This window comes from Cyrtonyx montezumae, unplaced genomic scaffold (genome assembly GCF_038088225.1).
Source record: "Cyrtonyx montezumae isolate F1298 unplaced genomic scaffold, pur_monq_1.0 scaffold_7, whole genome shotgun sequence".
Classification (NCBI taxonomy): Eukaryota; Metazoa; Chordata; class Aves; order Galliformes; family Odontophoridae; genus Cyrtonyx; species Cyrtonyx montezumae.
This window is the reverse complement of record NW_027072078.1, coordinates 10,268,183-10,294,352: the sequence shown is the minus strand read 5'-3', so window position 1 is coordinate 10,294,352 and position 26,170 is coordinate 10,268,183. Positions and strand designations below refer to the sequence as shown.

General features: G+C 43.7%; 1 protein-coding gene across 1 annotated transcript in view; it reads left to right on the top strand.

Annotated features, from left to right (window-relative positions):
- SATB2 (SATB homeobox 2) overlaps positions 1 to 22,453 on the top strand; it is a 120,775-nt gene extending 98,322 nt beyond the window's left edge. The window contains exons 10-11 of the mRNA XM_065750362.1: positions 501 to 698; positions 21,612 to 22,453. Of these exons, the coding sequence (XP_065606434.1) occupies positions 501 to 698; positions 21,612 to 22,067 (654 nt within the window). The 3' untranslated portion in view covers positions 22,068 to 22,453. The remainder of the gene's footprint in view (positions 1 to 500; positions 699 to 21,611) is intronic.
- Positions 22,454 to 26,170: the final 3,717 nt, after the last annotated feature.

Genomic DNA, 26,170 nt, shown 5'->3' with positions numbered 1-26,170 from the left:
ATTACCTTCTCATTTGCTGTCATTTGCATCCTATCTCCTTGTGCACAGGCACAGGAGAGGCATTGCTGTCCTCAGCCCGAAGTGGGCTGGCTGTGTTTCCCGCAGATGTGCAGCAACAGCCCCATCCCTGGATGACTGCTGGGGACCTGTTCTCACCTTACAGCTCCTGCCACTTTGCTCTCTGCCTGGCTTTGTGTTTTAGGGTTCTTTCTGTTTCCTGAAGTGCTGGCACTTCCTACTGCAGTGCTCTGAGCTCTCAGTCCCTCTGGAGCGGTCCAGCAGGATTTAGTACAGCAGTAACTGTAAAAAGCTAATTCTTCAAACGAACTATCAAACGATATGGGGTGTATTAAAATTATTTGGATCAGTAGCTGGTCCTAATAATTGGATTATTTCCAATTTGCGTTTCTCTTTAAGTCTGCTTTAAGTCTAGCTGATGTTCCACTCACATCTAGTTCTTAGTGCTTAGTGAATTAACTGTGCTGACCCTCCTGTTGCAGGGCTGGCTGTGTGAGCTACTTCGCTGGAAAGAAAACCCAAGTCCAGAAAACCGCACCCTTTGGGAGAACCTCTGCACCATTCGCCGCTTCCTGAACCTTCCTCAGCACGAGAGGGATGTGATCTACGAGGAGGAGTCCAGGCATCATCACAGTGAGCGTATGCAGCATGTTGTCCAGCTCACTCCTGAGCCTGTGCAGGTCAGAGTGCTAACTTCCTTCTCAAGGAGTTTTTGCAGGGGAACAGCCGTCAGAAGTAGAGAAAAGCAACTGGCTTGAGCTTCCCTGTGATTAGGAGGGTGAGACACACCAATTTACGTCTGTCTGTAGGGCTGCATGCAAGCCACAGCTCTCAAGGTGTGAGCTCCCTGTGTGTATGCTGCAGTATGTGTGTGAGTGTGTGCATGTTCGTGTTGGTGGCTGAAGAAGAGGGATGTGCCAGGCCATGCCACCGCCAACAGCAAGGTCAGTGTTAGTGATGTTATGGAGCTCTCCTTGTGTCAGTAGGTGTGTTGTGGCTTAAACATTTTATCTGCCTGAAGGTGCTAGCATTTGGAGGAGCACAAATGTGTTCCTCAGCAGCAGCAAGAGAAGCATACAGCTGGTTAGGAAGAGGAGCAGGAACAGGGTTTGGCCAGATGTTCCTTCTCATGGAACCTGAGCACCCTTGATGCCTGCTCTATAACTGTGTCCAACCAGGCAACTGCAGTCATGGTCTACAGTTTCTCTATCAGCCTCACAGGTATCTCTATTAAACTAGTGAGGCATGTTACAAAACTGAACATCTGTAGTGGTCAGAAAAGATTTGGGACTGGTGTGAAGTGAGAGCTGGACTTTTTACTTAAGAGATCTTTCCTTCACTCCACATTTTTGTGAACTCATATTTTAAAATGGTTACCTGATTTCCTAGTGGAAGGGGAGACTGTGAAGTGTTACTTGCACTTTGATCATGTTGCCAAACGTCAGAGAAGCTGTTGATCTGAAGACTCTATTAGGTGTTGTTCTAGAAATTAAGCAAAATGAACATTGCTATTCCACTGCAGAGAATCTTCAACGTGACACTTGCAAGTGTCGTGAAATCAGTGAGACCAGCAAACAGTAGAGGAAGGGATCAGACCAGTAATGGGAAGAAGTTTCCAAAGAGGCAGATTGTTGGGCGGGCCAGCTCTGGGAATGGTGTGGTAGTTCCAGATTATGAAAAATCTTTTCATTCTTCTGCTCATTTTGAGTATGTTATCTAGGTTGTCAGCATTCTTTAGTGGTACATCTGGAGAATGGGGCAGGAAGCAAGGGAGTGTTATGAAAAAGTGTAAAGTCCGCTGTGGAGAGAGGGCAAAGGTTTGATAGGTGATAGCAGTGAGCATGTAGGGAGAACAGATGTGTGACAGCTCAGGAGAACTTGGGGGGCAGAAGCCAAATGAATAAGAAGGGGATGTGTTGACTCAATCTAAAAAAATGTGGGGTGACACCTTCTGCAGCAGAACATTGTCACTGCCGGCCTTCAGGGCCATTCACCTGACTGTACTTAGTGATGGCTGTCAATCAGCTGTGTTTCTCTCTGATGATCTCACGGTTCCTCCTCCCACCTTTGCTCTCCCCATTATTGTTTGGTCACAAGTTGCACTGCTGTGTGACTCTTGCTGTGAACCTTGGCATTCAGCCTACGCTCCTTGTCTCTGCTCTTGTTTTGCTGCTGCTAGAACTGCTGTATCAATCCAGTCACCTTTTTTAAAGGTGGGAGGTTTTCCTTATGTAGTCCTGCCCATTCTTAAACACCTCTGTCTCACCAAGATTAATTATTGCCTAGTTCGGTCTCCTTTGTCTCTTCTGATGCTGACTTCCTCCTTGCTCTTCATGTTGTCTTTGCCTAGAAGAAAAAAGTGTGGTTCCTGGTCTTCAGATTCTCAAAGCTTTAATGTAGAGGAAGTGCTGTAAGTAATTAATATTACAAGATGTGGCTTCTATGTTCACAAAAGTTTGTGAGATCTTGGAGGCAAGGAACTACAAAAGGGTAAAGGGCTGAGCTAACACATGGGAAGATGACTTGTATTGTGTAGATTCAAGCAAATTAACCCAGTTCTGGTGCCCACACCAAGCAGAAAATATCCTCTGAGGGACAGTGTGAAGAAAAAGTTTCCTTGAGCACTCGTTGGTGACCTTGATGACTAGCCTACTTTCCAAAGTCTTCTGCACATCATTTTGCACTGTAGTGCAGGTTGGCTCTTCTGAGTGACACGTTACAGTGTGTTGGAATTTGTATTTGTATTTGTCAGCAAGTTACAAAGCCATGGATTAATTATTTATTACAGTCAAAATATGAAAAATGAAGAAAAATAAATGGAACCAGCTGGCAACTACATAAAACAAAACTCTGGAGACCCTGGTATATGGTTGATACAGTAGGCTTGTGTTTTGAGGGTGCTGCATTTTAGTGCTATGTTTGGCCATCCAAAAACCCCAGTAGGCTTCTGCATGGCCTGCTGCACTAGTGCAAGACACAGGAGGCTCCCTGTCCACCTGCTCCCTACTGCACCAAGCAGTTTTTGTACAGTGCAGTCTCTGAGATTTAAATTTTTTCACACAGCAAGGTTAGTTTTTTGGGGTGTTGTGAGGGTCAGTATTAGGTAATTCGCCATGAAGAATCAAAGACAGTAGCAAGACATGTAAAACTGAGGTCCTCACACTTGCAGTTGCTGGTGATTTTATGACAGTTTACATAAGGGTAGGGGTGTTGGGCTCAACTCCTGGCTGAACTCCAGGCCAAGTAATTACATTCTGCCTATCTAAAATTCCCTCTGTAGTGACAAATGGGGAAGCAATGCTCATTTCCTTCTCAGATGGTGAGTGCAGAATGTCTGTTGTGGTGCTGGGTTGCATTTTAGCAGGGGTAGAAACATCGAAGAGCTGCAGACACTGTCCTACTTCACTTTACAGGTTTTGCTAGTAAAAAGTGCACTGTAAATCAAGCCTTTACCTGCAGCCTTGATGTCACAATGACAACCCTTTGAAGGAGTACGAGTAGCAGTGCTGTAAGTAACAGCAGTTGTAGTGCCATAACACTGAAGCAGGCAGGAGTCTCTTACCTCCGTTTTCTCTCTCTGCTTACACCTTTCTTCCTGTCTGCTGTGACACATACAGTATTTTGTTCCTGCTACTTGAGACTCCTGCTCCTCCAGCGATGAGGCTGGCTGAGCCTGAAATCAGGCTGCCCCATGCTATTGCCACCACAGCTGAGCCTCTGTTGGGCTGGGGCACCCCTCCATCAGGGTGGAAGAACCTCCTGGCTGTCATCATGAGGCACAGCCAAGCAAAAAGGAAAGGGCAGATCAAGTTTAGCCTCCTCCTGGCACAGCTTCTTGGAAATGGCAAAGAGTTAATAGGGCCTTATGTAGTTCACGTGGTGATTGTGGGCTTGGACACACCTTCACTGAGGGGATCTCCCCGTGGCTGGTGTGGTTTCTCTACAGTCATGGCAAGGTGCGTGCAGCGGGGCAGTCATCCTAGTGCTGCAGAAGATGGACAGAATGTGGCTCCTGATATGTGAGGGACTGTCATTTCTCTTGTGGTAGCTTGTTGCCCTCTGTTCCGTAACATTAGCCCATGCCTCACTGTATAGTTTTAGGTTTAGTGCTTTACAAAGAAACATTTTTTTTCTTTCTTCCATTAGATTTTTCCTGTCAGCCATATATTAAGCCATTTAATTAAATATTTTCCTATTTCTGAAATGAAAAATGTGTACAGTGGAAGCTCAGTGCACAAGGAATTCTGCACACTTGATTTATTTGTTATTGTGCAGAGGAGTCATAAAATCTGAGCCCTGTGGAGCTCTGTGACACAGCAGTGCTCTCTGGCAGCACTGCATGTGACCATATGGACATGCTGGGGCATGTACCTTCCTGCACACGCTGATTGCAGAGCATCTACGCTGCACCTATGCATTGCTATGCACGATGGCACAGCTCAGCACGGACTCAGGCATGCACTGAGAGGCTCTTTCTCCCTCCAGTTCTGTGCTACGTGTTGTGATCAGTGTATTCTGCTGTGGGACTGAGGATCCCCTAAGGGGCCTTGAGCTTGTGCCTAGCTGGATCCCACAAATACTCCTCCTCTGATTTATGGTGTCCAAGTTGCAGGCTACTAGGGATGAGAGGGCATGCTGTAAAGCAGTATTGTATTTCTGCACTCTTCTCATCCTCTTCCACCACCATCAGGTGTGGGATCCCGACTGGGACTTTGATCTGGCCCAGTCTGGCTCTTTTACACAGGTTTTCTGGACAGCCACTTTGCAGCAAGCAGTCCTCATGCTTCTGTGTTCAGCCTCCTGTTCCGCACAGGCAAGAGTACCCCAGCGTGTTTTCTGTTCCTCGCCAAATCCCGCTGCTCCTAGCTGTTGGCTGGCATTGGGCCTTCCTAGCATGCTAGTGCTGAGAGGTGCCTCCAGCCCCTTCCTGCTGCTAACCTGGGATTTGGTGTTTGTTACGGACATGCCGGGACACAGTAAATCTAATTTCTCTCCCTTCTCCCACTGTTTGTCTGCTGTATACAAGGTGACCACTCTAGAGAATAACCGTGTTGCCTGACACTTTAATATGGTGCTAATTCATTGTTAATTGCTGGGGCAGAGAAACCTGACTCAGTTGGGAAAATGATGAATCAAGTTGCTGTCTCTGGAGTGTTAAGGTGGATAAGCCACTTGTCTGGAGCTGTGAGCCACCACTCGATCCAAAAGCAGGGAAACCTCACCTCTCATTTCCTGATAAGATTTCAGACAATCTTCTGAAGCTGGTAGGTATGTGCTGATATGACAGCAGTCAGAGATTGGCTTTAAAGAAGCGGGAACAGTTTTCACATGCTTTCTGATGCATTATTACTTTCATAGCTTTTAAAAAAATTATATCCTTCCACCTCTTTTTTTTTTCCCCTCAGAAGCTTTGATTTAGACAAATCTGGCAGTTTATAATAGTTCAGATCATAAATCATGGAGAAACAGTAGTAAATTAAGAAAGGCATAGCAGAAAGCTGTAGGAAAGCTCTTTTGTATTGTGTTCATTCAGTCCTTCTTTAAATATGCAGAAAACAACATACCACAGAAGTAAAAGAAACACTAATTTTGTCATTTTTTTGAGGGATGGAATGGAACAAATATTTTAGAAACGACAATGAACTACAAAACAACAGAACGTGGGGCCCTCGTAAAAATGGGTCAAGGCAAATGGTGATGGCAATCCAATGAAACTAATTTCATATTCTCTTTCTAGAAGTAATAAAGAAGGGAATGAACACCACAGTAGTGCTTCCTAATGAAATATCTGATTCTAAACAACATCTTAGAGTTCATGGGTCACACAGTACGTAGCGTGCAGATAGGAAAAACAGTGATACTTAAAATTTCTTCTCTGTAAAATAATATCAATTAATAATAGTTAGGCATTTATGGATAATGAGTGAAACAAAGCTGTGTTATTCCATTGAGGAGTATAGCGTGCTTAACAATTTTTAGGATGATGTACACAGTTTTTACTATGTTTGTGATTATTACAATGGATTTCATATACTGGAAGTTAGAACTGGGTTGTCAGGGAAACCCAGACAAAAACTACTCACTTTTGATGGTTGAGGTCCTATGGTTCACTGTTAAGGTTTGCACCCTCGCATTTTTGCTTGTTAGTAATTTCTCTGCACCCCAAAGACAGACAATGAATGAACCTACTGCTTTTTGTTTCTGCCATCCCCTGCCTGTGGTTGGCAGTGATGTCTGCTCAGATGGAATGACCAAGACAAGCTGTACCCAGCAAGTCCGGGTGGACTTTTAGAGGCATTTCTATCACAAGTTGATTTATTCCACTTGGGAAGCTTGGAGCTTTGGTTTGAGTAGGCTGCACCTGGAGTATTTGTTTTCTCTTTCATTTAGATCTTCAGGGGGAAAACATGTCAGAGCCAGACCTGTCAATTTAGGGACTGCAGAATATCTGCCTTACTCAGCTGTTACATTTACTCTTTCAAATCAGAAAGAAGAATAATACTCTGTGCTGGTATCTCCTTTTAATCTAAACCATTGAAAAAATCACTGAAACCAGGGTAACTCTTGAGAGGTTGGGTGGGTGTGTTGGGCCATGCCCCCTCAGCAAGCTGTACGTGTGAAGCCCTCTCAGAGTGCTGCCCCTGAGCTGCTCGCTGGTGCTGCTGCAGTACTCTGGAGATGCATCGTGCATCCAAATGCACACTTGCTTGGTGAACATTCTGGTGTCCACTATTTTTTCTGACAGTCTGTGGTGGCTCAGGAGCCTAGGTCAAGTTTTGACAAGGGCAGAAGGAACAGGTATCTGACAGTGAGCCCCTTAAAATTAGACTTTGAGGTAACTAATAGAATTTCTTATGATTGATAGTTATCCTGATTCAAGTGGAAAGCCACTGAGCTTTGACTGCTACAGCCAAACCTACCTACTGCACCTTCTCAGCTGTTTCTGCTTAGTGTGGGTATCTAATATACTGCTGATTCCTATCAACTTTAAGCTCATTATTCCCCTTATAATGGTAGTGAGGAGTGCACTTGCAATTAAAGCAATACTGCTCCTGCTCTGAAATTAAAGTTTATTAATCAATTTGAGCCTAGAAATGGGAGCTCAGTTGGACAGTTTTATTTTTTCAAAGGTTATGATTTTAGCCTCACTGAAGTTGTAGTCCCTGTATGCCAGAAGACCACACATCTGCTATTTAACAGACTCGCCAAGCTGTACAGCCACCTCAGTGCCACCTACTCATGAGCACTCAATTTGGCACAGAATGGACCGAGGGCAGGGACCAAGTGAGGTGGGAACACTCAGTGGAGAGCTGCCTTCCTGGCTGGCTGCTTTGCAGAGCTCCTGTAGCTTTGCTCCTGCTGCCCCAGCTCCTGCAAAGGGCTGCTCAAGCCAGAAAGCCATTCGAAACCTGAATGCACCAATCTAGTGCTTTGGAGACCTGGCAGGAACGAGCAGGGTGATGCTGGTCTGACGCATCATCTCTTTAGCAAATTACATTGCTGTAGCTTTGGCCCCTGCTGTCTTACCCTTTTGCCTTTCACACACAATTTGGCCAGGTTTGGCTCTCATTTCTTCCAGTGCTGGCCCTGTTATAAATGCTAAGCTGCCAATGTTGTAAAGAGTCATGGTAGGTTGAGGATGAGCAAACATCCAGGGCAAGATTACTAAATAGAGCTCTTTAAATTCACATAACCTTTGAAGCTTGCGCTGGCTGGCAGCAGGCAAATCTGGAAGGATGAAAAGCTGCTGGCCGAGCCTCCATTCCATTTATGTTGGAGAATGTTTGCAGTTAAAAACATGGCTCTTTTTCATTTCATTTTAATAGTCCCTGAATGCTCTCTGTTCCTCACATTTGTATATAGATGATAATATCAGGCTTTAGAGCTGTGTGTTTATAGGCTGTTGGTTGCAGGCAGCTTTTTATTCTCCAGCTCCTTACAGAAGTCTTAGGTTTAAGTTAGAGTCCCAGATCACTGCAGCTGGCCTTTGTGTACAATTACAAAAATTATATGGGGAGGGAAACAATCTTGTACTGTGCTATCTGAACACATTGCCCTATTTGTCCCCCAAAGATCTCCGAGAGCGGGTGAGCTGCTCTTTTACTCATGCTGTACAGCATCCCCTGAGAAAACTGCAGCTTCTGGGCAGTGCTGGGAGTCAGGCAACGGCAGGGCAGGAAATAGACGTGTGGTCTCTCTGCGCTGGGCCAGTTTGGTCATATATTTGTTGGTGTGGACTTTTCTCTTTTTTTTTTTTTTTTTAATTTGGATTGTCTGGAAATACCCAGGCACTACAATATGTGCTGAGATCTGCTTTTTTCAGGGACAAATGTGCTGTGTATGTGTGTTGTCCCGTGTTCGCATGGACTTTTATGAGAATTACAGATTGAAATGGGAAATGTTTCTGTGTATGCACTATTCTCACACATCAAGTATTCAAAAGTACAGTAGCACATATTTTTTCTCACAGTCATCTATGCTTACAGTGTTTCAAAGAATATTCCAAAATGTCTTGGCACAGACAAAGCGAAGCTGTTTGCAAGATCCCTAGCTGTGGAACAACAAAGGCTACATTCTGAACACACATCACACATGACTTTAATAAAAGTCTTAAACAAAGATCAGATAATGTATTTAGAAAATTGATCTTCACAGTTTATAACGATGCTCCCAGTGTGGAAGGAAGCAGGTATCCCCTCGTGCCTCCCTTTCAGTGTCTTTTCCCCAGTTCTGCTCTCACCTTCATGTTTTGGATTAGAACGTTAAAGAAAAAATGTGTTTTTAAATACAAATATATGCATTTCAAAGCCCCTGACTTGGAATCAAAGTCCCTGATTTGGGACTAGCTCAAATCACAGCGCCTAACTTCAGAAGGACGTGGTGTCCACCGACCAAGGAATACAGGCACATATAAGGTGCCTCTCATGGAGCATTGGGAAGATTGAAAATCTGAAATCATTATTTTCTTTCTAGTGCGTATGACAAAAAGGATGTGGTAAGTCACAGAACATGTCCTGGGTAGTATAGACCCAGCAATCACATTAACTTAAAGTAAGAAAACATTCCTTGGTTTCCAGTTTGGACCAATCCTCTGCTATTTTTAACACTGTAGTGGAAAGTACTGCTGATACCCTTGAACTTCCTAGTGTTTTTTCTCAAAGTCATGATTTGGGTTATCAGCTTTCTATTAGGCTGTGCTGTTTGACCCAAGGCACATGGGCAAGGAGGTCTAGGAAGATACCCTTCTTTCCTGCCAGAAGTCCTGATATATGGAAGTAGAGCAAAAAGGTTTCATGCAGACGCATAGTTTAGACGAGTTTAGGAGACTGATGTGGCTAAAACTCTTGGTTAGGCTTGGGAAAAATGAGCCACCTCAATCTAGCTTGCAGAAAGTTTGGCTACCTAGATTTCTTTTTACTTGTTGAGGTTTTGGTAATTTTTAGATTTGGAGCATGCAGGACGTGGTAGAAATGCAGAGGATTTCTGCCCATAAGAAGTAAGAGCTCACTCCTTTTCCGGGCTCAGTTGAGAGGGGCTGTGGTGGCAGCTGTGGATCCACCCAGCTGCAGCAGAAACGAAACGCTCTGAAATTCCAGGACTCAATAGGCCTCTTAAAAAGATCTGTCTGGACAACACTGCACTAGTTAAGTGCTAAGTTATTATTATTATTTATTATTTATTTCCTCTCCTATTTCTTCTCTTACCAAACAAACAGGAAATGTCTTTGTTCTTTCATTTTAGAAGTGAAATGAATGTATTCCCCGCAGCTTTTGAAATTTTCATAATCCATAATAAATAAAATCATATCTAATAGCATAACTGCTTTCAATTGGCAGTGTGATCTAGATGCATTGCAATGGCAGAAACATAAATAGTTACAGCCTCTGAAAGCCTACTTCCTATTTGCTAAATATACTTGGCTCGCTTTAAATTCCTTTGTGTGCAGTCATTAATACAATCCTCTTTGACAGCATTTAATTAAAGTGCTTTTCTCTATTAAATTCATTAAAACTTTTTTTTATATACAACTGTTTCCCAGACACTGAATGTTAAGGACCTGTAGGCCTCTCTTTAAATAACTTCTCTCTCCTTGTTGTAAATTGTTAATTAAATTTTACTTAGACTGTTTAAAGATGGCTTGGAAAAGAGAGACAGATTTCAGGATATGGTCTCAATCATGTCTGACTTTTTTTAACACGCTTTTTTCCATGTTGCTGTAGACTGTGTGTTTCATTGTTTATGAATGTTTGCTGGAACCACGCGAAGAAATATCCTTAAAAACTCATCCCTATTTCACGTCAAAAATTTGCACCTTTTTCATGCAATTTCGTAGCCTAAGAGGGGGAGTAAGAAGGGAGGAGCTGTTCAGTATTAATAGATTATTGACAGTTTAATGTCTTGGCACCTAGACAGCCCATAAGGTATAATAAACAGGAAGCTGTCTGTTGTGAGAGCAGTCAATAGCGTATTCAATCAGAACCTTTCAGTTAATTGCTGGTTGACCTCAGAGATTTCCTTTAAGTGAAACTGTCCTTTGCTCAGATCTCATCTGGTTTTCAGGGTTTAATTTGAGAATGCCCTACCCATATGGTGGTTTTCGCATATGATCCTGGCTGCATTTTTGCTTTGCTCCATGGATGGTATTGCAGGAGCCTGTGCCTGCCTGGAGCACTGTGAGCCATGACCAGAGACATTGCAGACAGAGCACCGGGGCTGTGGGCATGGGCACCGTGCCACATGGTGAAGCACCAATGGCAGCCCCACCCTGGGCATGCAGTGGGACACACCATGGGCACCTGCAGCATGCCTAATGCAGGCAGGGCTGTACTGCACTGCCGGGAGTATTTTCTAAGTGCCTGAGCTGTTTGCCGGTGTTTATGAATAGAGTCTGACATGCAGCAGATAGGAGAGGGCTGGCACTACTGCACTCACATCCGACCCCACTGCACTCCATGGATAACGCTGCCCTGCTCCCTGGCACAAGTGCCAACCCAGACTCATTTGTACTGTGCTTCCTTAATTTCTGTACTTAACTGTTCTAATCTTTTTTGGATTGTGTATCTTGATGAGATCTAGATAAGCTACAAAGGCAAGCAGGCAGGAAACCACACGGGCAGGCCCCGACCCTGACTAACTGGAAACCGTCTGCGTACTTGGAGGTAGCCTGCGTGGCTTATAGCAAGTCTGCTGTGTTTGGGTTTCTCTTCCTTTCCCTCCAACTGTTGCCTCTGAGCATGTGTGTTTTCCCTAAGTGCAATGAGGGAGGGTCAGCTGCAGCAGTCCTTATTTGGTATTTGGGTTTCCCAATGGCAGCAAGCACTACTCTGTGAAGGAAACTCTTCTGCACCAGAACTCACTTAATTCACTTTTCATTCAGGCAGGAGACTTTTTTTTTGTCTCTAGATCTTGCAGCAATTGTGTCTTTCAGCCACTTATCATGAATTTTGACTGTGGTTTGCTGGAAGGAGTATTATTATTTTTAATCTCTAATTTTGCTCTGGGTTTCATTGATTTCTGTGGTTGTCTTTGTCCGACAGTGTGGAACAAACTGCTTATGTGTTTTTAATGGCCTGATTAAGCACCGGGAAGCACTGCTGACTTGGAGTTATGTTGCTTCTGCTGTCCCCTTCTTTAAATGAGATCAGGCTTAAGAATGCCAAGTGGCTCTGCTTGGGATCCATTTAAGCTCAGTGTGGTTCCCTCCCTGAGGGAGGCTGTACATTTCTGGGCTTCATGAGTGTCAAAAAGGTGATGAGGAATAGTGGTTAAGATGATGCTTCCTCTCCTGGAATGTTCAAATGAAGGAAGAGGCTTTTTGGAGAGAGTGGAACAAAATAATGGTGAGATGAACTGGAACTGAGGTTGAGATTCTTCATACATTTGTGTCCTTCTGGAACATACCTGCTTCATGCTGAGATGTCCCTGGCCAGAGATACTCAGAGGTACTTTCTGGCTTTATCAGGCTTACTGACCAAGCTGCTAATCAGTGTTGCTCAGACCAACAGGCTCCCACATGCAATAAAAATCGTAAGCTTTATTGGATTTTGAGATAGGAAAGATTCACATCCTGATCCTTTTATAAACTTGTTACATTTCATTTTTACCCACCAGTGCACCTCTTTGTAAACGTGACCGTGAAGTCTGTAGGAAGTTAGATGGCTGTGAGTTTCCATTCTTGGTGGTATGGCCCAGAGCTATGGAGGTGCTCGAGCTGAGCTTAAGAAACTGCTGACATTTCTGAACTACAGAAAAAAAAGAAGTTGGTGCTTAAAAATTTTTTTCCTGTTAAAATAGAAAAAAAAAAAAAAAAAGCAGCATTTTAGAACAACTTAATGCTTTAAAGGAAAATGGAAAGGTAAAATTTGAAGGCCAAAAGTTGTTCTGAATAAAAGAAGCCAGAATATGCTGTTTCATGAAAAATGCCTGAATGGTTGCTTGAGCTTTGTCAGAATATTTTCCCCTCCACCAGGCCAGCAGCTTGGCAGAGTAGGCTTCATTTAGGCAATATCTGTCACTCAGTCAAAATTTTTGACTGAAAGAAAGATGTTTGGCAGAAAAGTGCTGTGCAGTTCTTATCTTAATAAAGCTAAGAATTGTTTCACATTTCTAGCAAAAGCCCGGGGCTCCTCATTCACAGATCTGTGCATGTTGTGGGCTTGTGTCAGCCTGGGTCTTCCCCCTGCAATTGGATGCACGGTGCCATGCAGGAGGCTGGCCAGTCAGCAGGGCTCTCCTCAGAGGCAGTGGAAAAACCAGTGACACAACATATCTTACCCTCTGTTGTCCTATAAAGTAACCCATTTTATTAAAAATGAGCATGTACCTTTTATTTTCCAACTGCATATTTTGTTGTACTGTAAAGGGAAACTGCAGGTGCTGCAGGTAGGAGACTTTCCAGAAAGCCTCCCTCTTCCAGCAGCAGTAACCCACGAAATAGGTGCAGGTCAGGGCAGCGAGCCGCTGGCAGCACTTACACTGGCTCAGCTCCCTCAGCTGCCAGAGGTGCCCACCTTTTGCAGAGCATAACCAGGAAGACAAAGAATTTCACATTTAATTCTGCAAAGCCTCCTGTCCTCAGTGTCCCAATCTGTGGGGCAGGATGTACTTTGGTTATTCGATTTTATTTACCCAGTTTCAAGCTAAGGGTATAATAAAGCACATTATGCCAGTTACATGTGTGGCAATGCTGGATATTTTGCCTTTTACCATGGTAGTTGATTATAATGCACTTTTAAAGACATACTTTCTAAAAAAAGGAATATTTATACTTTTATGTGTTTGATTCACACAGTATAGTTTGCTCAAGTCCTGTTATTAAGTGCACTGGTGGTTACGTCTAGAAAGCAAAAAACATGCTGAGTAGTGTTTTATCAGCACAAATCTACCATTTCCACTAACCATAACAGTCAGGTTCTTCTGACTCCTAACTGCCTCCATTGTAAAAATTAACAGTACAGTTGGGTATTCCCGGAACCCCAAATAGCCATCTGTGAGGACATAAAGCAGTTTGAAGGGACAAATAATTACCCCTCCCCCCACTGAATGCAGTGCCTAATCCAAACATATCCTTCCTGAAATAATTCAGTGCCTGCTCCTGAGCTGAGTGACTGGAAAACAGCGTGATTATGGTGGCGCCACTCGTGCCACCATGGTTAAGGGATTAGGGAGAGTGACCTTACATACTGCGCTAGGTTGGGGTGGCTCAAGGAAGACCTCACTCAGGCTACAAGCCATTGCTTCTCCAGCTTTTCAAATGAAAAGGAGAACATGCGTAGTGTTAATTAAACAAGAAAATGCGGAGGTTGCCAGAAGTATTTCGTCTGAAATAAAGCAAACCAAAAAGCCTTTTGTTACTTCTTAGATCCTGTGGCATTGTGCCAGCTCCTCATTAGGATTAGCAGGGTTGGGATGGGGAAATTCAGGATCAATCTGAAATCTCTGGCAGACACTCCCTCCTGCTGCAGCCAGGCCCATTTGGAAGCTGCAAAACTGAGCTGTGCATGCAGCGGCACCCATGATCCTCATAGGGCCTCAAGAGAAAGTGCAGAAGAGCTGAGTCAGGCCCACAGAGCTCATGGTCTCGTTCTGAAGAAGACAAGCCTTAAGTTAAAGGTTTTGAAGCCCTCTGTGCATACATATGTTGTAAGTCCTGCATTGGTGGGACTACAGTTAGTGTCACCACGCAGAAGAGCAGTGCAAACCTTTACGGGCTGCTGCTCATTCCCTTGCCGGCGAGGCTGCCCCCACTACTGCAGGTTATAGACCTGAGGGGCTTGTGCTGGTGTCCTGGAGGCCAGCGGGGCCCTGCCTGCCTGCTGGGGGATGCAGCCAGCCCCATGCCAGCTGTGCTGGCCGTGCCCCATCCCCAGACAATGGAGCCATCCATCACCGATGCCTTCAGGAGAGAGTCTGCAGCGCGTTGTGCAATGCTTCCTGGCCACATCGGCCTCTCTGTCACCAGCACCCTGGCTTGTGCCAGCGGAAGCCGGTACGAAGCCGGCCACGGCGTACTTATACAGTAGGTATGTGCCGACTCCACCTGCGGCTGAAGTGTTTGTTTACAGCACTCCCAGTCTGCAGCTGGATACTTGAGAAAGGGATCTTCGCTGTTGTGCAGTTACTATGCAGTAAAGCTAAGGATCTGGCTTAAACCAGCCAAAGATGGGAATTTCAGAGCTAATCCACTAACGTTCATCAGCATGAGCTCATTTATGCTAGCCCATAAAATCAGCCAGTTCTCAGGCACTTGGACAGCAATGAAAGTTGTGCCTGTGCTTTTGTGGGAAGAGTTGAGTTAGCGTTCGGGAGAGAACAGTTACCCCAGGAAACACCGGGACACTGCTCTGCATTGTCAGAGTTTAGTGATTTATTTTTTTAACATTATACAGACAAAATAGTGGCTATTGTGTAGGCACGTGCTGTCTATTAGTGGAGATCAGGAAAGGGAAATAAACCACGCATTACTGAAGAATAAGATCATGATTGCGGTCAAGTGATGGCAGAATTTCTTTTTTCTCTTTGTCAAGCTGATTTGTAAACATTCTTCAAACAACTGTGCAGACAGCAGTTCCACAGCTCGGGGAAAGAAAAGCAAAGATGAGGACAAATTCCTCTACACAGATGTTTTACAGGAACCGTAGGACCTGTCCAAAAGTTATCTGGTCATCTCCAGTTGTCACTGAGAGCTACGCTGCACATGCAGCCTCTGAGCAGCGCACTGTAATCAGGCTGTAATTTATGTTTTATCTCCCGCGATGATAGTTCTTAAAAATGTTTTCTGGTGTATTTGCTCTTTGATGCGTGCTAAGCTCCTGTTAGCATTAATGGGAGCAGCATGTGCCGGGGGTGGAGGGGGCAGACACCTTCCCCTGCCTTTAAGTCGGGATTAATTGCATTTTGCTTACACTTATAACTTCTGTGCGATGACAGATGCCATGCACAATTGAAAGTTTTTGCTATTTTTTTTTTCTGTTTCTCATATCTTCCTTGTGTCTTTTGGCTCCTTTCTGACCGCCTTTGATGGTTAGAGCCTGGAAGAGAGTTGCAGGATTGGGCCCCTATTTCAGAGGCCAGGTGTTTGCTCCATGTTTTCGGATCTGTTTGCTGGCCTTGAGCAACATGACTGCCGTAAAGCAAAGGGAAGCATGTGGAGAGTGTGCTCCAAAGATGTTGAAATGAATTGCTTCAACCAGCTCACATTCCAGTCTGGGAAACAAACTTGCCTTTGAGTTTGGATTCCTTGTGGAACTCATTTCTTTATTCCCATTTTCTTCTTATTCCCCTTTTTGCATGGCTCAGAGAGAGCATCGTACCTCAAAGCGGAGACATTTAGGACACGGGCTTTGTCAGACTGGGCTCCAGGAGTGGTCAGCAGCAGATGAACGGTGATATTTAGGGAAAGGCCTGATTGTCTGAGGGATTTTTTTTTTCACTGTGACTGCTTTGTCTTTGCAGCTGAATAGGGCGCAGGGCTCTTGGGTTACAAGTGGTTCCAGACAACAGCTCATAAAGCTTTGGTCTGCCTTGCATGAGACGGGGCACATCACGTCACAAACAGGTATTATAATTATCTGTAATAATGGTGTTTACTCTTGTGAAGCAATTACTAAACTGCACTGGAAAATGCACAGGATGTGCTGCTAGTATTTGAGTTACAAAATTAAAAGAAGGTCAGAGTGAAGTTAGATGAAAGTGAACATATTTATCCTTGTCAGACTTCCTACCATTTTGCACGCTCATATTGATTTCTTTTGACACGGTCTTCTTTTATTGAGTACCATATATATATTTTTAAATCCCTTACCGATAACAGTACCTGCTAAGGGCAATTGTAAAAGGAAACTAAGTATATTAAACCTGCCTGGAGTCAAAATGTAATCTAACACCTGTAGTCTGCAATTTGTCATCACTTCATAGATACTTTTCCTTTTTTAATAACAGTTGTGGATTTTCCTGAGTTTTGACCTTAGGATACTGTATAATCCAAGAAAAGCAAGGAAACTAAACCACAGTCTTTAACACAGCTTTATGATGTCAAGGTGTGAAATCACCGCTGTGAGAACGAGCCCAAAGAAAATACTTCATTTGTGGCTGGGACTGGTTTTGCAGTGTTTACCCGAGTGCATATATTTTTGTAAGGAAGAAAAAAGGTAGTACAACAGCCACATTTTTTAAAAGAAAGAAATGAATGCAGGTGTAAATTGTAACTTCTGCTACAGTTTCTTGTACAGACATTCCTAGGAAACCTGTAATGAGTCTTGGCTCAGCAATCATGTCTAACTGCCATGCTAGCTGGTGCAACCAGGAGGCTGTCGGGGTGCAATCTTGTTTACTGCAGCCGTTTGCTCTACCTTTGCTTGCTTCTCTACGTGAAGATAAGCTGCTGGAGACAAGGGGTAGTGGATGTAAGGCTGCTTGAGTAGATTACTTCTGTAAGATCTGCTACGGCGGACAGACCATACATCCTTCTATATATAAGATTTGTCTGCAAAGTGGTGGAGATTGTCTCTTAAGGAAATTCCTGACATGATAGTCAGACACTGTTTCTAATCGGCCGCAGTGGCCACACAGGCAACTACAGGTGGCTTTGCATGGTGCTGTCAGCTGGTGCCCTGCTGGCAGCAGGTACGTGTCTGTGCCTCCTCCACATCCCGCCTGGCTCCACTCACCGAGTTCACGTCTCTAGCTCAAGCCATCGGCGGAACAGTGAATCCAGCCAAAACTAAACACAGCACAGACAGTGACTGCAGTGACATGATGTTCATTCAGTCTGGGTTTGTTCATGTCCTGCTGGTGTGGGGACGGCTGTCCCAGCTGCCAGAGCCAGGTTTCTTCTGCAGGAGCATCCCGACAAGCGGGGAATGGGGCATGCGAAGCTGCGCGGTGATCCCTTCCCCCCAATAGTTCTTGGCTTTGGATTTTAGAAAGACCACAAACCCTTAGCTTATTACAAGTAATCCCGATCACTCCCATAATGATACACTACATTATATACTCTCCTAAACTTAATCATTCAATATCTCACTTCCTTCCCTGTAGGCATGTACTATTATATTTTACACATGGCTTCCAGCTGGTTTTCATTGCGGCCTTCAAATCATATTTCACTACAGTGCGACTTAAGACCAGTCATTTTATCTTTTAAAGTCAGCTTCCATCATATTAGTTTTCCTGCAAGTTTTCTGCCAGGGCTGGTTAATTTGTTTGAAAAAATGAGTTTGTCTACGAGGTTAAAGCCTGCCTGAATGAAACTTCATAAAGCGGCATCTCTCATACCTGCTCTGTTCTGGATGCTAGGAACGTAGCGATGCCTGTAGAGTTTAAAAATGAAATCTCTTGAGGGGACGGAAAAAAATAAGTCCTCTGGGCATGGAAGGAAATCTATATCTTCACATTGATTCAAAAGGAGATGGGGAGATGGTGAGGAGGGAGGGAAAGGGGAAGTCAGCTCCAGATGTGGTGGCTGCGGCAGGGCTGCCCCACCTGTGGGCTGAGGGCGGTGGGAAGGAGACGCAGGCGGAAAGCAGAGGTGGGACCACAGAGCCTGCTGAGGCCTCTGCTACCGGGACCCACGGGGCGAGCCGAGCCTGGCACCGAGCGGGGCGAGGCAAACAGCGCCGGAGCGGTGCTGGGGATGCACTGCAGAGGGAGAGGGGACGGGGGAGGCGGTGAGCAGCGTGCCTGCCCCTTGTGACCCCACTGTCCGTAGGAAAAGGAAAACTGCATGTGGCTGTTGTTTTTATACAATTTAGTGACAGGTTCAGGCCACAGTTTGGAAGGATTTAGCAGTGTTTGGAAATGTGCTGTAACCTAACTTCATCACAGAATAGATGGGCTTTCCTTTTTTTGCATTATGGAAGCAGAACAGGGCTGACTCAAAATACAAAGGGTATGGCAGGCTGTGCAAAAGGATGGGAGGATGAAGGGATTTTTAACCATAGATTTAAGGGCGTAATAATGACCCCACGATCCAAAAATCTGTAATGTCGAAACCGGGCAGTTTCGTTTGCGAGGATGTGGTGCGCAGAGCCAGGCACAAAGTAAGTACATTGCTCAAATCAAGCACTGTATTTTACAAATGTAGTTCAGAGCAAATTGTTAACACAAAGGTAACTTAAATTTCATTTCGTATCATGTGCCTCAACTGTTGTTTCATTTCCCATAGAAAGGCACGCACTTATATACTAAATAGCCCATTTTATTAGAAGGAAATACAAAGCCAATTACAGCTTAAATCCAAAGAAAGCTCTGCATATTTATCCATCTCTGTATGTGCAAATGCGTAACGCCATATCACTGAAACGCCCTCTCAATGCCACTAGAAATCCAGAGGAAGCCCCTAGAAATCAGTGACATTGTGAAATGTTATACAGCGTAAGAGTAGCTGTAAGGTTTTGTATTGTTTAAGAGCGCAGCAAGGCAAATGAAAAACAACCTTTTTTGTATGTTTTACCCTGAAATTCCCAAGTTATGTATTTTTCTCTTCTGGAAACGATGGCGAGGTCACTCCAGAGAAGGAAGGGTTAAGGAAAATTATTCCTTCCCTCCTGCTCTCGGCCCTCTTTGGTTGATTGCTTTATAGATGCTGTAGGCATCTCTTCATCTCCTTCAAATTAAACATTTTACTGCTGCTGATCCTGTATTGTTGGATTTTTTTCATCATTACATTTGATTGGAAGTCTTGTAACGTTTTTCAGGCTGGATCATTTCTCATGCTATTTGTCAACTGAAGAGGAAAAAAAACCCACACTTCTAACTCCAAGAATGAACTGAGTAATTCACACTCTTTCTGGATGTGTTTCTATCCGTGTTAGCTGCTACTTGAATTTAGCTTCTGATTAGCAGTACTACATGAGCTTTTTCATATGATGCCATCTGTAAATTCACTGGCGGTTTGTGTTGTTAGATCCTTTTCTTTTTGTCTGCTCTGGGCCTTACAGTGTCAGGGGGCAGGTCCAGAGGGCACTGCAGTGGAGATAATGTAGGTGGGATCTGTGTTGCAGAGGTGTTAAGCTAGGTCCTCAGCTGGCATCAGCAAGCCCAGTACTGTGGCACTCAGTGCTCCCTGCTGATGTTGATACAGATCTCACCCTCACCTATAGTGCCTCTCTTTGGAAACATCAGTCCTTTTAGTTGAGAGCAATCAACGAACAAAAAATAAATGCTCAAAAAGCAACTGAGCTCTTCAGTTCATTGGAATCTTATGCTCTTTTATTGCATGAGATGTAGTAAGACACAGAATACCCAGCATTTCCATTTGAGTTCCTGCTCTCACCTAATCCTCAGTTAGCTCCATCTGACACCTGCAGTGTTTATGTGCTTGGGAAGAAAAGGAATTAATTGGCACCAAAACACATCAGCAGTTCTGCTCCCCAGCAGCTCTCTCACATCCACACATCCCCTCCTGTTGCCGGTGGCAGCACCTGCTTCTAAGTGACTGCTGTGGAGCTGCCTCCTTGTTCCAGTGCTTTCTGTCATCGCCATGAGCATCGCTCTGTGCTGCTGGCACGTGCTGCGGTCCTCGGGACGTGCACGTGCAGTCCTACAGGTGCCCTGCCCTGCCTCCTGTATGGGTGCTGAGCTGGGGACGAAGCCCGGCGTGCCCACAGAGTGTCTCTTGCTGCCAGGGGCACAGCAGTGCAAGTATAGCTGCTCTGCCAGGAGGTGAGCTGTGTTGTATTCACGCTGTCCCCTCCAGGCTCAGCTCCTTGGCAGTTAGTTGCACAGCCGGCACTTGTTGGGGAGCATCATGTGCTTTTCACAAACTGTGGCTGGAGATAACTGGTGTTGTACAGTATAGTGGCTGTATCTGAGGGAGAAAATGACTGAAGGGCTCTTCAGGACGGAGCCATTTCATTTCTTTGCATGGACAGTCGGATATTCCATAGTGGACTTTTATTATGCATTCATTAATAACTTGAACAGGGTAGGACTTTACTGGGAGCTCTGTATGTCTGTAAAATTCGGTGCAGGTTTTCAACAGATTTCCATTATTGACTCTTATTTTTCCCTTTAGAGAGCCTTAATGTAGGGTTGATTTTCTCAATGTTCAGCAAAGCCGTTCTCTTCTTTGGATGAGGAGCTAGAATTCCCTTTTATTTGTGGAAGGAAATATTTATCCATATTGATTTTGTTAGCTCTGTAGCTTTGAGCTCTAATAATTATTTCCCTGCATCTGATGAAACCCCTGGGCAAATACAGCCTTCAATCCTGTAGGGGATTTTTGCCAGTTACCTCTCTTGTATAGATTTTGTTTCAAAGAAAGCATATGTAGTTCCTCTGTGTTTCTAGCAGTTCAGAGCAAGTGTTTTGGTTGTTTTTTCCCCTGGAAAAAGGGCTATACGAGGCCATTCCTTAGCCATGTGAAGTGGCTTTTAGGAAGATTAAGAGCTACATAGCTTTCTTCAAACTTGCCAGAAAGGAGATACTGCTGCTGTAATCTGTTACAAGACAGGAAAGTGTGTCTGCCCAGAGGCTTTCTCATAATGGAGGGATGGAATTATTTGAACTCACAACTCTTTACTATTGATATTTATACCATGGTAACACAGAAATATCTGCTCAAGAGATGCACTTAAGCTGGCTCTGATAAGCAATGGACTATCAACGACGTCACTTTGACATAAAGGAAATCTTATTATAATATCTCTGGACTTTTACTTATATATATATGTACGTATGTAATATATATACATATATATGTTTACATATATATGCATATATAATATATTTACATATTCCCATAAAGCAGCCATGATTGTTTTTTAATGCCAAATCATTACCGATGACAAAGTAGAAAAGTATTTTGGATATATTTCTTTTTAATGCCTATATTCTGTATTTATTACTTTGTACTTTCATATTTATTTTTTTACCTACATTGTCTGCCTTTTATATTGCCTTCTCCTTTCAGTCTGTAGTTACCAGTGCAGCTGCATTATAGGTAAGAAAGGAATTGAGAAATCAGTATTAATTTGCACTTTTCTTCATAAAGACAAATTAGACCCTGTGTGAAGACGTGTACAGGTGCCTCTTATCTCAGGCACCGGAGGGGTCACCGTGTACATGAGGTACTTGTCTGCTTAATCTTACAGGTGCTGCACAGACAGCAGTCCCAGCCTGCCAAGGAGAATTCCCCACCTAGAGAAGAGGCTCCTCCTCCACCCGCTGAGGACAGTTGTGCCAAAAAGCCCAGATCCCGCACCAAGATATCCTTGGAAGCTCTAGGTATCCTTCAAAGCTTTATCCACGATGTAGGTCTCTACCCTGATCAGGAAGCCATTCATACCCTCTCTGCTCAGCTGGATCTCCCCAAACACACCATCATCAAATTTTTCCAGAACCAGCGCTACCATGTAAAGCACCATGGGAAGCTAAAAGAGCATTTGGGAACAGTGGTTGACGTGGCAGAGTACAAGGATGAGGAGCTGCTGACAGAGTCGGAGGAGAACGACAGTGAAGAGGGCTCAGAGGAGATGTACAAAGTGGAGCCTGAGGAGGAAAACCCTGACAAAAGCAAGGCAGCTCCAGCAGACATCGACCAGAGATAATGTGAGATAAGAACACAGAAAGCAATACAATGATCCAAGGATGTTGTTTCTGTTTTGGTTTTTCTTCTCTTTTTACTTTTTTTTTTTTGTTTCTTGTTGCGCATGATCCATGTGCAAACTGAATGAATTCAGCATTGCCCAGTCAGACATCGCCTTGACACAGACACTCGAGTGTTACACATCCTACATGTGACTGAAGTAATCATTGTAATCATATAGGATTATGCCTTCATTAATCTTGCACTTATGAAAGGGACATCTAGCAAGTAAATGGAACGAAAAAGTCCTATGAAATCAATGAAGGAAAAATTGCAACTTTGTGTGTGTATATATATATATTTACATAAAATATATATATATTAAAATTGCATGGGACGGAACTTTACAACCTGCAAGTATAGACTGTGAAATGAGTTCTTTAAAGATGAGACTTGTTTATGTATTAAAACCACTTCACAATGAGTTGCTTTGGCTTTTTGATAAACTGCCGCCTGCTCTCAGGGTGTGGTGACTATTTTTGAATTCCTATTTATTTTCTATGTTTATCCCTGATTTTTTTTTTTTTATTATTATTATATGGCTTCCTATCTGGCAACTTGATGGGTAATTTTTGAGGTATGTATTTAAAGACATAAATCAACACTGCCAAAAAAAAAAAAGAAAAAAAAAAAAGAGGAACGAAAGAGAAAATGGAAAAAACAAATCAGGGCACCTTAAAAAGAAAACTAGTAAGTTAAAGTACTTTAGAGAAAACGCGCACTTAAAAAGGACACAGCACGTTCCACTCTCCAGACAGTCCTTTCCGTAGTGAACAGATGAATCTTCACGGAGTAAGAATGACTAAAACTGAAATTCAGTGCATGGAAGACTTGTCCGCTAAAGAGGTCTTTATAGAAAGAGAAGAAAAATTATGCGTTGAGATTCGATGTATGGAATTCATACTATGAGCCACATTTTACTGTGGATTTTATTTACTTGTTCTCTGTTTCAGATCTTAAGATTTATAAGCTTCCTTCTTGTTGCTTTTTGTTTTAACTGAAGTGAAACACGTACACACACACACACGCAAGTGTAAAGTTACATCGAGACACAGAACGCCACAATCCCAACAATCCTGTCCAGGTAGACTGCTGAGAGAGAAAGGGTTTGTGCTGCCAATTCCCATTCACCCTCCTCACCAGCCTCCCCGTCTTTCTGTTTTTGCTGGGCTTCCTCTGTGTCATGCACTCTGTGCCAGCGAAATGAAGTGTTTTCAGCCACGGGTCTCCCAAGCCGCAGCCCCTCCAGCGCTGAGCGCCCGAGGCCTCCCTGCCGTGGGGCACCAGGCCCTTCACACCCACTCACTCCTCCTCGAAGGGTCTCGCAGCGACCTAGCTATCAACTACATCAAGTTACAGAAGGCAGAGCTAATACTGACTGACTGCGATGGCGTGAGTGCTAAAGCTGCAATCTACTACAGTTTCCACCTGTTTCGAGGCATCATGTCGCAAGAGACACCGAGTAGTATTTACTTTTCACTTCTGTGCAAGGATTTCCAAGGAAAGACCTCTCCTTCGCTACTGCCTTTGCAGCTGGATTGATTTCAGACGCCTGTTCAAACGGCAACCACAACCGTACCAACAAGGTTCCCGGTTACTTTTTTTTTCTTCGCAGGCTTTTCACGTAACCTTGACAAAGACCTCATGCAATATCACTTGGAAAGTTCTTTTCTGTTTACTACACCAGGCAATGTAATATAACTGTTAATACTATTTATATATTTGAAAGGAATAAAAGGTAGGAGATAGAAACGAAAAACGAACCTCTATGTGTAGATATTTACTCAGAACAGACGATATACAGGGAGAAGACGTTGCAATACAAGCTACTTCTAGCTGCTCAGTAACCTCTGGAATTTTTAAGGGAATTTTTCAAAAGTAATACTCGAAATGCAAGAGTATCTGTGCATAAATCTCAGATACCTTTGCAAAATATTGGTGGCTTGCTTACTTAACGCCCCTTTTGCTCTTCATCCTTTACTTCTGTAGTATGCTGCAGCTTTAATCGGAATTTCAGTGGTTGCTGCTTTGTTTCTCTCAGCGCTACTCTTTCGAGACTGTCTTCTATCCTGTAGCTGAAATCACTCCATACATTTGAAAGGAAACTGAATTTTGCCAAGCTACGTTAAGTTTTTCATCCGATGATGGCATCAACATTTGGTATCTTTTACACTTCAACCAAAAATTTTATTAGGTATTTTTTCAATGCTGAGTCTTGCCTTTTTATTTTAAATTTCACTGCCGATTTTGCAGTGATTCTAAGTGAATCTGTGGGCATTTTAGCCTGTGGTCTTGCCAGAACTTTGCGAATTACAATGCATATATGTCTATTTATTCAATATCCATCATATAATATCTATTTGGAGAAAGAAACTTTTCTTGTAGTGCCTCTTAACAAAGCACAATTTTCCGCCTTTTTGTGAAATAAAAAATAAAATAAAAAAAAAACAAATTGTGTTTTATTGCGGTATCAACAATGTGAATAAGGATTAACATATTGTAAATGTTCTTTTTTTTCCATGTAAATCAACTTTATCTTTGTTATCACTAAGTGATAATTAATTTTTAACTTATGTGCATTGTTAGGCTGTTAGAATTTTTTGGTTGTTGAAATAAAACGCATTCAATAAATATGACTTAATTTGTCAAGTAATTTACTGCGCTTTTTGAAAGTTTCTGCTGCGTTTAAGTGGAACAAGGTCTGCAAAATGGGAGGAGGGAGCGCCTGTCGATGAGAAGGACTGATCTGAGCCCTGGTAACAGAGCCTCAAAGACTTCCACGAGCCCACCTGGCTCGGCACAGTTGACAAATTCCCACCAGACTGACCCGCCATGCCACAGGCCTCTTACGTACGCATGTGCACACACACAGTCTCCTGCGGGGTCTGGAGGAGGGTGTGGGTGCCGTCAGCCCATCAGAGAGCATGCTCAAAACACACAAAGATCCACTTCCAGTCTGCTGCCTTCTTGTGCTGGTAGATATTTTCTGTTTATAATTAAAAAGCCACAAATGACTGCGTGTCAGGAAACTTTTGGAGCACACATGTCCATGGTTAATGGACATAATAAAAGGCTTTATTATATTTATAGCAGGGCATCCTACTGAGTGTCTAGAGGAATGCCGGAAGGACTGATCTATCTGAGAAATGTGTGAAACGATTTTGGGGAGAATACGGATAAATGGAAAAAATTGCTCAAAATTCTTACGCTGACAACGTGGTGAGTGTCTGGATTCAATCCTAGCAGACAGCATACAACGCACGTCACACTTGAGTTGTCTAGGAACTGAGGTGAAGCAATTTTAAAAACTATTTAATATTTTTCTATAGTTCCAGTGCAGTTTTCTTCTTTTTAATGCATACTGTACAAAATACTTGTGTTCCCTCAAGAAAAAAAAAAAAAAAAGAAACGGAGGAGTGGGAATATCTACATCTTTTGATATTTAGGCACCTGCCTGTCACCTGAATTTCATCTGAGACCCCAAAAAATAACCATCCATCTGTCCACTCAGGGAACCATGTCACTCTGAGGCTGTGCACAACAGCACCTGGCCACGTGCTGAGCTCTGGAATCTGGAATGCACAACAGCTCTCCCTGCATCGCCTCTGAAAGGGTCTTGGGCTCCCTTTGCACCTTCCATGGGAACAGCAAGCAGGCAAAGGAGAACTGAACAAAACACCTGCACAGTGCAGCCTGTCTACCGGCAAATGGCTGTAAGGCGGCAAACTTGGAGCTGGAGAAGTACCTTTTGTTCCGAACTGCTGGCAAAGTCTTGGTGCGTCCAGCAGGGAGGCGGGGCTGCGGTTCCCACAGGCCTCAGTGGGGCATGGGCCATCCCTACAAACTGCACCCGTGCCCTGGGTAGATGCTGCCAAGTTGTCAACGGTGTTGGACTGGGGCCCTTTCCTGCCTGCCAGCAGGGCAAGAAACAAAAGGAGCAACAACCCTTGCTTTGCTGATAGATAATTTTATACGTGCACTCTGTGTGTGAGTCTAAATAATATTCAGACACACACACACACACACTTTAATTGAGGGGAAAAAAATCCTATAAACATATGGGTT